The sequence below is a fragment of the Leptonotus elevatus genome, chromosome 13 (genome assembly GCF_054856555.1).
Source record: "Leptonotus elevatus isolate MCC_2025b chromosome 13, RoL_Lele_1.0, whole genome shotgun sequence".
Lineage (NCBI taxonomy): Eukaryota > Metazoa > Chordata > Actinopteri > Syngnathiformes > Syngnathidae > Leptonotus > Leptonotus elevatus.
In genome coordinates this window covers 3,900,124-3,913,118 of record NC_141251.1, presented here as the reverse complement: position 1 = coordinate 3,913,118, position 12,995 = coordinate 3,900,124, and the positions used below count along the sequence as shown (strand labels likewise).

Genomic DNA, 12,995 nt, shown 5'->3' with positions numbered 1-12,995 from the left:
ATTTTTTTAATCCCATTTCCTGCGACTCCATTTCAAGGTCAAATGATTGCAGCGCTTCGAGATCGCACCTCGACTTGCTACATCCGACATTCACCTCGCATTTTCCTGCCGTGAAGCGATAAGAAAACCATTAATGTGTTGCTATTGTTGCAAAAGGGCGGCAGCTCAAATTGACACCGAATGTCACGTGGATTCTTTTTTTCTTTCTTCCCCCATCTGTGAATCCCTGATAAAGAGGAAACGTTTGTTGTTATTTATTTATTTATTTTACATTTTTGGGAGTGGGAAATAAAAAATTTCAGACAATCGTATTTTGTGACATTTACAATAAGTGGTGGGCGCACCACAATTTGGGAATCCCTGATATAAAGTTCCTACTGTATTTAATGTTTTTATTTTATAGGTGAGGGAAATCACTCTATGGAGGGAAATAATGTAAACATGCAATTTGATTGGATTGTTTCGCTAAACTGCGCGCACCACTCTTTGGGAATGGCAGGCAGACGTCGAGCAAACGTTCATATTTAATGTTTTCATTTATTGGGAGGAAACAAATTGGGGGCGAAAAACAATGCAAACGGTTTGTTATTTTCCAAGATGACACCCCCGGGGGGCGCGCGCACCACAGATTGTACGCCGGGGATTCCCAAACTCACTCCAGTAGTAATAGAAGCAGCAGAGGGTAACGAAATGTTTGACATTTATGAGTATAAAGTTGAAGCTGCTGGCACGCGGCAGCTTGCCTTAATATCCATTACGCTGATGCGCGGTCACTTGCTGCAAATCTGTTGTGTGTTGTGTGTGTGTGTGTGTGTGTGTGAAGGCTCTTCAGCACAATGTTGATCCCCCCCATAAAAAAACACACAAAAAAACCCCAAGTGGATTATTCTGTCACTATTTTGTCCTTCTAAAACTTCCACATCCAAACTGAGAAACATTCACAAAATGTCCACTTTTCCCATGAAATAAAAAAAAATCCAATTGAAATGAATAAAGTAATTCTTATTCCATATTTTTCCACAAATGTGTTATTATGGGGTGCCCCCCAATATATCACAAACTTCAACTATCAGCTATCATCCACGAAACGACTAATGAATGCAATCCAAACCATCGTATCTGCATCTAATGCGCCAATGAGCTAAGCAGCTAACTAGCAAGCTAGCTATTGTGCTACGAGTTGGTCTACAAAATCGACTGCATCGATCTCTTTAGCCGTCTGGCAGTTATTATTACCGCACACATTTTTATTTTATTTTCTTAACTCATAACAAATCCAAAGCGAGTGACTAATGACTATGAAAACATTTTTAAAACTATTCTATCTCTACCTAATGCGTTAAAATTAGCTAGACGGCTAACGAGCAAGCTAGCTAATATGCTACACAGTAGTCTCCAAATCCACTGGCAGTTATTACTCCCCCACAAAATTGTTATTTTCTAATCTGGTAACAACTCCAAGGCGGGTTCTCGCCAATATAAAAGCCCCTTTGCTGCAAATGTTTGGGGAAATCATGCGCCGCGGATCAGAGCGGGAAGCGTGAAAACCCCAACGACGATGACTTTAATGACTTTTGGAGGCAATCTGCGCAAGTGTGAAATGATGGAATGCGCTCCGAGCCTTCCTCGGCGTGTAATTACCTTCACGGATTGTGCGAATACGTAGTATGTATTGTGTATATCGATCTCAGAGTGCCAAACACACCGCCATGTTTTCTGCAGATGGATGCACGTTGATGTTATTGTTACCCAAGGACAGTGTCTAGACACATATTTTGTCATCTGAAAATAAAAATAAAACAAAAAGAGAGGGGGAAACTGTTTCAAAGCTTTTTTTTTTGGTAACAGGAGGAAAACCGCAAATCGCAGTTCTTTTGAATAATGTTATTTTCGTTGAATGTAACAAAAACCGGCAATTTCATTTTAAGACCGTATCGCCCACTGCTGGTTATCATCTCACATTTCATCTTTGCCATCCCGACGCACCACAGCTCAATTTCCCCTTTTGTTAAGACGGATACGCGGCCTTTGCAATAATGTCTGATCATTAAACTCTGACACGCCTTTGCAGCTTTTTTGCCACCAAAACAAATAAAGTCCTCTTCCGCCCGAAAATGTCCCTCCCAGTGACAACATGACGGATGAGGCGCCTTGACCGCCTTGACCCTCTACCACCACGACAAGTGGTTTTAAAATCTCAGCTTTATTTGTTTGTTTGCCTTTTTCTGAAAGGAAATGAAAAACTAATTCTATACTTCTTCCATCTATTAAGAAAGACCTCCAGATCAGTTTATGAATATGAAATCCACTTGTCCCGAGCACTACAATTTGTCTGCAGAGATCTCATTTATTTCCTGCTTCACTGAAAAATGTCCAAATATTTTTTCCTTTATCTGTTGCAATCCATTTTGATTATACTAGCGAATGCAATTTCTTTAGAAATTGCGTTTGCGTGAAAATGCTGAAGAGCAGCCACTTGACTAAAATACCATAGAAGTGAAACAGGAAATAATAACAATACAATAAATGTAATACTAATAAGAATTGATGAGGATCTGACATTTTGCCCTGTATTTATTGAGTAGTTCTAATGAGAATTGTTCAAGCGATAACAAAACAGTAGTTATGTGAAGCAGTTTGATAGCTAGCTTGCTAGTTGGCAGTTCTTGAGCTCAACAGCTAGCTTGCTAGTTAGCGATTCTTACGCTCAGCAGTTAGCTTGGCTAATGAGCAGTTTTTTAGCTAGATAGCAGCCTGCTAGTTAGCAGTTCTTTAGCTCAACAGCTAGCTTGCTAGTTAGCGATTCTTACGCTCAGCAGTTAGCTTGGCTAATTAGCAGTTCTTTAGCTAGATAGCAGCCTGCTAGTTAGCAGTTCTTTAGCTCAACAGCTAGCTTGCTAGTTAGCGATTCTTACGCTCAGCAGTTAGCTTGGCTAATTAGCAGTTCTTTAGCTAGATAGCATCTCGCTAGTTAGCAAATCTTTAGCTGGCAAGTTACCAATTCTTTAGCCCAACAGCTAGCTTGCTAGTTAGCAGTTCTCTAGTTCAGTGGCACATACGATAGGTTAGATAGATCTCTATCTTTATTTATATAGCGCTACTAGACAGATTGATTTAAGCTCTTGTGGGCCAGACAGCCACTGATGTTTACTTGCGGCATAGCTTGAACGCTAGCCCGTACAATCCTCTGAGTCACATTTACTCGCTCTCCGTAGAATCATTTGGAATCACTGGCATATAGTCGCAACATAAATTCATTTTAGCGCACTCACAACAAGCTTTTAGTGGGCCTATTTATTTATCCAAGCGTCCTCAACGTTCCCTTGTTTAGAGGTTATGCAAATGAGGTTACACAAGTGCAACACAATGAAGCAAAATGGAAACTGGAGACCGGGCCTCTGAACATTACTCATGAAACGCACGTTCTTGCATGCGCACACACGCAAAGAGGAAAAATGCAATGCGATCAGCGGCATTAGCGACGCTTCTCGTTCCATTTCCTTTATTTACCGTTTCAAGGGCATAGCAACATGCTCATAATTGCACCTTTAATCGAATTTTATGGAAATAAAACATCAGCTCCAGCCATTGCGCCGCATTTTGCCACGGGTGATACAATGTTAACCTTCATTCTGCATTTAACTTAACCTATAGGACGCTTAAAAGACTGAAACCACGTTGCAATAAGGAGAGGATTGTTTGACAAAACAGGACAATTCTTTCTTGTGCTACCGTCGTGAGTAGAACATCTTTCGAGACTGTCGTAAATCCCAAAGAAACAAAAACAGAACGTGACAACTGGAGCTTCATGATATGCTGTTCATCTTTGGGTATGATTATTGATTCATATTGCAATAATTGATTGCCCCCTAAACTAAGCCTTGGTTTAGGCCGGTATCCACCTGCAAGCGATGCCCGTTCTCTACATTAATCTTCAAAATTATATACATTTCGTAACAGGTCTACTAGATCCAGCAATCGTACGGTTTTAGAACTCCTCGTAGAAGTGCAATAAAGTCTTTTATCTGTTGATTCTGTTCCCCGCCCCTATGTTTTCCACAGAGCAGTTTTACAAACAGCCAATCAATAATGATGAAGCGCGCTTCTCCCAGGAGTCCATTTCAACAATGTGCGGCATCCAGACTGATTAGACCACCTCCGATGACATTTGCTGGGGATGTTTGTTGTTTTCCCCTTCATCTCCCGCGGCGATGATAATGATGATGATGATGATGATGACAAGTTTTCGGCGGCCTCGCGGAACACCGCGGTTGTCGTACTATTCCGCTCACCTCGTGACATATAATTAAATCATCACTATTTTTTTTCCGAGAGGAATGCAGGTGGTGGAGGTTTGAAATCCCGCGTGGCATCTCGATGCAGCTGCGGCGCGACGGATGCGCTTTGCTATCCTGCCGGATGCAGTTACCGTGGCGACGGCGTACTCGTCTTCAGCTTCTCCAAGTGTCAAAACACGTCAGACACGCACATACGCAGACGTATGGACATACTTGAGCGCTATTCGTGCTAACAGCTGTCATTTTGTTATGGTGTAATTTGATTTAGGATAATTGCTTGCATATATTTTAATGAGAGGAAAATTCTGATGCATTGTAGTGACAAGGCATGACAGGCATCTATTGGCTATTTAAAAATAAATAAATAAATAATCTTGTCTAATGGATGATTAATTATTATTTTTTTAGCTTCTAGAGTTCAATGCGATTCTCAGCTGTTCACTGCTTATACTAACAACAAGGAAGCAAAACAGTGGTTGGTAACCTTAAAAAAAAAACACGACCAGTGACTTTTATCGCCATTAAGACAAGAACAGGCAGAACTATTTACACATCGTTTTACTTATGACGAGAAGCAAGCCCGGTGGAAGGCAATAACTCGGCCGAGCAATGCAGGTTGACCATCTGTCAACCGCCATAACTATCACGTACAGTACGTTTGGCCAAAGGGGCATTTTTTTCCCTTTCTGAAAAAGTATTTAGTTTTACATTATCATTCAAGAAAAACAAAAGCATTTCTATCAACTCTATGCAAGCAAATTTATAGTAAGTAAGTAAGTAAGTAAATAAATAAATACAATGTTGCTAAATAAAAGATTAAAAGCTTACTTGGTATCTTCTAGGAGTGAGAGTGCAAAATTTGCTCTCAATATCAATTTAATTTGTTTTTTTCTTTAAGCGAAGAGGAAAATCGATATCAAATTTTTTGAGGCAAAAATATACGCCCGTGTGGCGTGTTCTAATCGGAACATGTTTCCTGGCACATACACCGGAAGTGTACATCACCAAACTGGTATTTTACATCACATTTGTTTAAATGTTTTTGTTTGCAGTTGGCTTAGTTTGTGACTGTGTGGGTACCAAAAGAATCAGTCGCGTGGTTCAAGTCGGAACCTTTTCCCGAACGGACACGCCGGAACTGTAAGCGGCTTTCATTTTCACCAAGTCGGAGACACTCGCTTCACCAAACAATCAAGTAAATATATTAACTTAATTTTAATTCAGAGTAAGAGGTTTACACCGTAAGGTATTAAAATAGTTATGGCGGGGTTGTGTTTAAATACGCTAGCATAGCAAGCTATCGCCACTACTGCTGGTTTGTACTGTTATTGTTAGCATGGTTAGCTTGACAACGTGCGTGCGTGTTACCTTCCCTTTCCAGGATGACGGACCGCTACAACATCCACAGTCAGCTGGAACATCTCCAGTCCAAGTACATCGGCACCGGCCACGCCGACACCAGCAAATGGGAATGGCTGGTGAACCAGCACCGAGACTCGCACTGCTCCTACATGGGTCACTTCGACCTGCTCAACTACTTCTCCGTGGCCGAGAACGAGAGCAAAGCCCGTGTTCGGTTCAACCTGATGGAGAAGATGCTCCAGCCGTGCGGTCCGCCCGCAGACAAGCCTGATGACTCCTGATTGTGGACACCTGATTTCTGCCTTTTGCTTTTACATATGCAAGACGGCACTTGGACTCCTATTTTTCGTAGCATTTTTTTTTTTTGTACTAGTCCTTATTGCAAGTTACAGAGGATGCCTGCAGAAGTAATTAAATATTTGTCTCTCTTCTCTCCGGTGTTGTCCTATTGAGTCATTCAATATGCAGGAAAAATAGTGATCTTCAGAAAAAAAAATGGTGATTAAAAATATTCAGAAAAACGGGGTGGGGGGTCATTTAAGAGAAAAATGACTCAGAAACAATATTCCATAAAACAGACACGCCCCCACCCCAAGCAATTATTCTGTCAAGTGAATGCAATACGCTTCAATAAATTTGAAACCTTACCTATGCAAGAACCAAAACAACCTGGCTGGAAACCTCCCTTTGAAAACCCAATTTGAAAGCAAAACCTTTATTTGAAACGCCACTTTTAAATACCAATCCTGTCTTAAAGCCCTAATTTGAAAGCATATTCCTAGCGTTGACCTTTAACCCTGTCTTGAGACTAATTTGAAGTTTCAACTTGAAACCTTAACAATGTCTTAAAGCCCTTATTAGAAACCCTAACCTATGCTTGAACCAACCCTGGCTTGAAAATTAAAAACCCTAAACCATATTTTGAAGCCCCAACCCAAGCATGAAACTCGAATTGGAAAACCCAACCTGGAACTGTAACCTCCTAAAGTCCTAATTTGAAATTGTCCTTGATATTTGTTACCCCCTTTTTGACTTTGTATACACGCACACACGCAAGTGAATGCAGTTCGCTACCACCCGTAATGTGTTTGGAGGAGATTGGTTTACTCGTGCAAATTGAAAGCGTCTTGAGAGGAACAAAGACTGGCAGTCAAGCGGCGCGTCTGTTGCTGTCCAGGTTGTTTATCGCGCGCACACATGCTGGCGAGCGTGGAGGACAACTGCGAGTGAGTCACTATTGTTGTTGCCCAGCAATGAGTCAGCAGTCTTTGCGTTGAGAGGCCACGTTTCATCGTCCGCAGGTGCATCAACCAAAATGAGCGTAATGGCATACCAACATCATTTTAATTTCAACGGCGGGATCAACAAATGTGCAAATTCAGCGAATACTTTTAGATACAGACGGAACCTGAGGAGACCGTCGGTCACCCGTCGAGGGTGCGCAACCCTAGCTTCAACGTGATGGGCTATTAAAACAACAAAAAGCAACATGCCTTGGCCAATGCAATCATCTTCTTTGCCACCCGCCGCCTCACAATCTGGTTATTCTCCATTGTTGGTGCTTTCCCTTCTTAAGCCAAGGCTTGCTACTGCAAAGACCAGCCGAGCCGTAGCGAAAATACACGTCTAAATAAATAAAGTGGTTTCTTTAAATAAAAACAGATCTAAAAAATTGTTTAATGAAGATTTAAAAAAAATAAAAATAATTGTGGAAATAAATACAAAAATAAACATCTAGGATTAAATATCAATAAAAAAAAGTGGTCTGCTCTTATTTATGTCATGCTGCAGACAATTAAATTTCTTAGGTGAAGAGAGCAGAGCATTTTTAATTATTGATATTTAATAATTTTTTATTAATGTCCACATTTTATTTTTTTAATCTTGTTTTTTTGTAAATTTTTTACTTCTTTATTTTACTGCATGTGTCATTTTATTATTTTTGTAATCTGTTTTTTTAATTTTTGTATTCATTTTGTACTTTTTTTTTTTACTGCATTTAATATTATTTTAATCTTGTTTTTTTTATTCATTTTGTACTTCTTTTTTTTTTACTGCATGTGTATATATTGTTTTTTAATTTCCATTTATTTAAAAAATAATAATAATAATTTTGGAACTATATTTGTTATATTCGACTTTATTTTCACGTCCTTTGAATTTACGTATCTTGACTGCTTAATGTCATTTATTTTGTGTTGATTATTATTACTATTATTATTTTTTTCCCCTTTTTTGATCAGGGGCAGATACCTCAAGTTTCACTTCTTTCTGTCCCCCTTTCATTTCTTTTTTTAAAGAATGAAATAAAAAACGTTTGTATTTGAATGACGTTTATGCACCCCACAGGAGAACTACAAATCCTTTGATACCGTATCACTACATGTCCAAAACCAGACAAATGGCTGCACCTTTGAAAAGGTGCAAAGCACTTTGTAGCACATTTTAAGTCATCTGCGAGGAGGAGAAGAAGCCACCACACGTTGCGACTCCTAATCAGCTTCGGTGCGGCTTACAGATTTTCACTTGCACGCTCTCTCATTTGCGATAATGACCCGACTGTGGCCGACACCTCCGGGGTGCAAACTACCTTGTCATCCCATAACCAAACTTACTGTTGGCTGTTTTACAGCCCCGCCGACTCCTCTGAGGAGATTGACTGCTTAGCAAAATATAGACACTGTAAATTCTATGGGTGTTTTTTTACGATATGGGATGCAGTGAGATTCATCATCCGTGGCTTTATCGCTAGCGTAAGCGCAAGGGAAGGACCTGCAATGGTTTAAAAAAAAAAGAAAAAGAAAAGAAGTGAACTACGTGTTCGCCATGAAATGAGTTTCTGACCTTGATATAATTTGTTGTGCCTCCTTGTCCCCGTTCCATAACAACCCCATTAAAGCTCATTCACTCCCAGCCATTTTCTCTGAAGCAACCCCCTTTGCTCCCGGCTGTTTAACTGGATTTTGAAAGATTTTGCAAGGCCCACAGGATATTGTGTTTTATTGCTATAAAAACATGGAGCCTACCAAAAGAAAGTTTTGACTCTTCTTTCATCAGGAAAAAAAAAGATATTTCTATCTGTTTCTGTTTTGCAGCAATTATTACAATATAGCTAAGTTTCATCATTATTGACAAACCTGTTGAAAACACTGGGGAAAAGAGCTTGTTGCACCATGGCCCTGGTTGATCTCGTATACTCTGCTGCCACCTGCTGGCCATTATTTTCTTTAAGCGACCTCTTCATGCCAGAAGCTGTATCAAAGCCTTCTGTATGCTCTTGCATAAATAAATACATTAAAAAAAATTATACATTAATTTTTGGGAGTGAAAGACAAAGTATTAAAAAAAAAAAAACGTTTTGGGGTTTGAATGAGTTAAGGAACACATTTCACACAGCTTTCTCTTGAAACTATAACCTAGGCTTAAGACCACAATTTAAAACCCAGAACTTTGGTTGAAAGGGCCCAAACCAGTATTACACTTTTTCAAAATAATTGAAATGTGCTTACTTTTTAATGACATCACTCACTGACATCCTTGCGCCGTTTGTGCACTAAATGCATCTCTGACTCCATTTGATCATTAACTTGAAAAATTATTGGGGAAAAAATGCTGATAAACACTTAATACGACGGCGTATTAGGGCCACGTATAAATATATATTTTTAGAGAGCGGGGGCAATATTCAGAGAAAAAAAAAATGCAAATTTGCCACTTCATAAAGTGGCAAATCTGCAAGGAAAAACTCGTAAATTTGCGAGTTTATAAAGTGGCAAATTTGGGAAAAAAAGTATGCAAATCCGTGGGTGGTCCATTGTATACACATAATATTTTATTCTCGAGGTTAACGTCGTTTTATAGTTTAATGCAATTGTAATGTTACCTGCGCCGTTAAAAAATGTTTTACCGTGTCCCCAGTTTTGACCCTGGTAAACAAAAACAAACAAAATCCCTTAAAATTATTGAATTACTTACTTAATTAATGGCAAGCTTCATTTTGAAAATCCGAACAATTTAGAAGTCATGCTCCCCTTTTGGCGTGTCCACTGTAAAAATGTAAAACGAATCCACGCTCCTTTCCTTTTGGCTGCTCCACCTTTTTAGCGCTAATGGCAGCGGGCAGACACGTGAACACGCCGACGACATTCTGATTAACGCTAATGTCAGCGAGCTGGCTCACAAGCTCACTTGGCTTCCAGGAGGAGATTTAACGAGCTGCCGGCCCGTTTAATCGCCAGTGGCCGTTAAGGACAATGAGCTCAAGATGATGGGTTTGTCCTTTAACTTCAACCGAAGGCGGTAATTCAGACGCAACCGAGCACTAATCAACCATCCAAAGTAAGTAAAGACAAACAGATCAATAGTTTAAAACATTTACGCCATAGTTGTATTGCGGCGTAAAATTGACTCTGTGTATGCACATGCTCCATATACATTCTGTACAAAATAATCAATATACAGTAAGTACATCATACACATGGTAAAGAAGCAATACTGTTAGACTGTACATGACTTTAGGTTACGTTTACATACAGTGAAGCAGCAACAACACACACACACACACACACACACACACACACACACACACACACACACACACACACACACACACACACACACACACACACACACACACACACACACACACACACACACACACACACACACACACACACACACACACACACACACACACACACACACACACACACACACACACACACACACACACACACGTGTGCATTTCTAGACAAGACCGTCAATCACGTTGAACTACGCTAGCAGGAACATGTGACTGCTTTTTGAGTATATTCAAATATTCATATTCAAGAGTTTGTTTGCTCATAGGTGAGGTTTACTCATCTCAACTATGTTCACACAGTGATAAATTATTCATTGAACCAATTGATGTTAATATCCAACATACTTGGGAGCTTGTGTAAACCCAATAGCAGAAAAATGGGGCCGATTCTGGTTGCCGGCACAAAAGTCAGATTTCTTAAAAACAAAGGTCACTTTACTTTTAAATAACTTGAAGTTATAGTGCTTCACTTTGGTTTTACCTTTTAGAGCTATGCTTACAAACTGAAAGATGACACAAATTAATTAGTTAACACAAAAATGCTAACAATATAATTATAGGAAAGCAATAAAGGTCAAACAACAGCTCGGTTTTATGCTAAGATAAGAGCTGCATTGCCGCTCTGGAATCATGCAGAGAAAAAAAAAAAAAAAAGAAAGACAAAAAAGTAATGTTTAAGGAATAAAGTATCCCCCAAAAATGCAAAATCCAATTAGGTTAGCTAATTTAATTCCAGGTTAGCTAAAGATAAAATTCAAAGCTTGCTAGCTCTGAATTCAAAGTTGATGTCGTTCAACAAACGTTACAGTTTCTTGTATTTTAGTCGTTTAGTAATTTATCAAAACTGTGTAATTGGTGTGTGTAATTTGAGGGGGGGGGGGGTCACATTTGTTTCTATTTTCTTAGCTCTTAGCCAGCAGAATGCTAATGTTTAGCCACCCAGCTAGCTACCTCCTTTAATAACACACAAATACTTGAAAGGTAAAAAAAACAAAACATATTTTAAAGTATTGAAGCAGCATAGCAAGGAGACATTTTAACAACCGAGCTATTTGAGCTCAGTCATCCCTGCTAAATAGGAAAAAAATGCATCTTCAAGTTCAAATGATGTAATTTATCAGGAAAATAACCAAATACGACTAACTCGCACTATCTGGAGATATGTGACTGTGACGATGTGCTTCTTCACAAGTTACCACAGCCGGGATAACCAGCTACCTAATGCAGAACTCATGAAGAAAGAAAATAAATTGTAATTCATCAGCAATATACCCCCCCCCCCCCCCACACACACACACACTCTCTTTTAGATAGGCTCGTGGAATACTAATTGAGTTGTTACACAAAACAGCATTTTAGGTATGTAAGCAGCATAGCATAACAACACAATTGATTCCCGACACGTTACCACAACCGAGATGGCCAGTTAGCTCGTAAAGAAAGTAATTGCAATTACATGGAAATCATTGTAATTATTAAGCAAAATGACAATTGGAAAAAAAAAAAGACTAACTCCAAAAAATCCATGATGAAGATGATATTTTCACTGGACTCCAAAGTGCCTATGAAAGGGGGATACTTTTTTTTTTTTAATTAGCATTTAGCTAGCATAATGCAAATCTTAGTCGCCCTGTTGGACTCCATACCGCAGTCTCTCCTATGATAGCACGTCGTAGAATGACAAATGTTACACAATTATAAAAAAACCCACAGAATTTAAGGGATGTAAACAGCATAGTATACAGAGACGTATTATTTCAACTGAGCTAGCCGTAACATGGTGGAAGGAATGTGTTCAGAGTACACAACGACTCCAACATTTGAAACGACTGCGATAAAAAGTGCGGCAAAACATTAACTGCAATGTCAATAGGGGTCCAAACTTCCAGGGGCAGACATTAGATGGAAATAAAATGTTTTTGCAGAAATGGAAATGAGAACAGAACGCTACTTGGTGGCGGATGGATTACTTTGGCGCCTGTTTTTTGTAAGGTCAATAACATTTTGGCACCAAAACTCTCTGTCAATAAAGCTAAAATGATTGAAAGGGATTTAAAAGCTTAAAAAGTGCAAATTTCAAAGAACATTTTGAGCACTTGAGGGATGTTTTTAAGCACTTATTAACACAACAGAGGTCTCATGGCCGTTGGCTCCTAGGCAGCAAATGTGCTTATGACATAATGCCCTCTAGTGGCTCGATCATTTGACAACAGCTCCTGATGGTCCACTGGTTGGCGGTCCGGCTTCGAACAAAGCACACCTTTTGTACTGGAGCTACTGTTCACTTGAGCCACATTCATACCTGCAATAACGCTCCATTTTCCAACTCTCAGAGCGACAAGAAAAACAAAAAACATTTTCCAGCAAGTCCTCGTCTCACTCCATAATAAATAAATCACTCTTAACGAACCTCCACTTTTCCGAGTATAGGTACAGTATGTGCAATAAAGTTCCACGAGTGGGCCACACGGAGAGCCCAGGCCCTTAAGACAAACCTGCATTTGTTGTAACTGCGCAAGAAAGTACACGGGGTGGAGTACCCATAGTGACTGACAGCAGCAGGTCTGATGGCCCGGTGGACTTTTCTTCTTTTGATGCTGACGTCCGGTTCATGTTAAGGCCGATGGTATCTGAAAAGGCAGACACATTTTTCATTATTTATTTTTTATATTTTTACGATTATGGGATTAAACTGAACATAGGCATCCCAAACACGTGAAAAAAAATTTGACATGTGTTTTTCACAGGACAGC

General features: G+C 39.5%; 2 protein-coding genes across 10 annotated transcripts in view; one reads left to right on the top strand and one right to left on the bottom strand.

Moving 5' to 3' along the window:
• The first annotated feature begins 5,219 nt into the window (after nt 1-5,219).
• Nucleotides 5,220-6,096, top strand: sf3b5 (splicing factor 3b, subunit 5). Its single transcript, XM_086093788.1, has 2 exons — nt 5,220-5,493; nt 5,680-6,096. The coding sequence occupies exon 2, from the start codon at nt 5,681-5,683 to the stop codon at nt 5,939-5,941; it is 261 nt and encodes an 86-aa protein (XP_085949914.1). The 5' UTR covers nt 5,220-5,493; nt 5,680; the 3' UTR covers nt 5,942-6,096.
• A 3,921-nt stretch (nt 6,097-10,017) lies between these two features.
• phactr2 (phosphatase and actin regulator 2) overlaps nt 10,018-12,995 on the bottom strand; it is a 30,615-nt gene continuing 27,637 nt past the window's right edge. For all 9 annotated transcript variants that reach the window (XM_086092634.1, XM_086092631.1, XM_086092638.1 and 6 more), the window contains one exon: nt 10,018-12,872. In XM_086092634.1, coding sequence (XP_085948760.1) covers nt 12,857-12,872 — 16 coding nt within the window. In that variant the 3' untranslated portion in view covers nt 10,018-12,856. The remainder of the gene's footprint in view (nt 12,873-12,995) is intronic.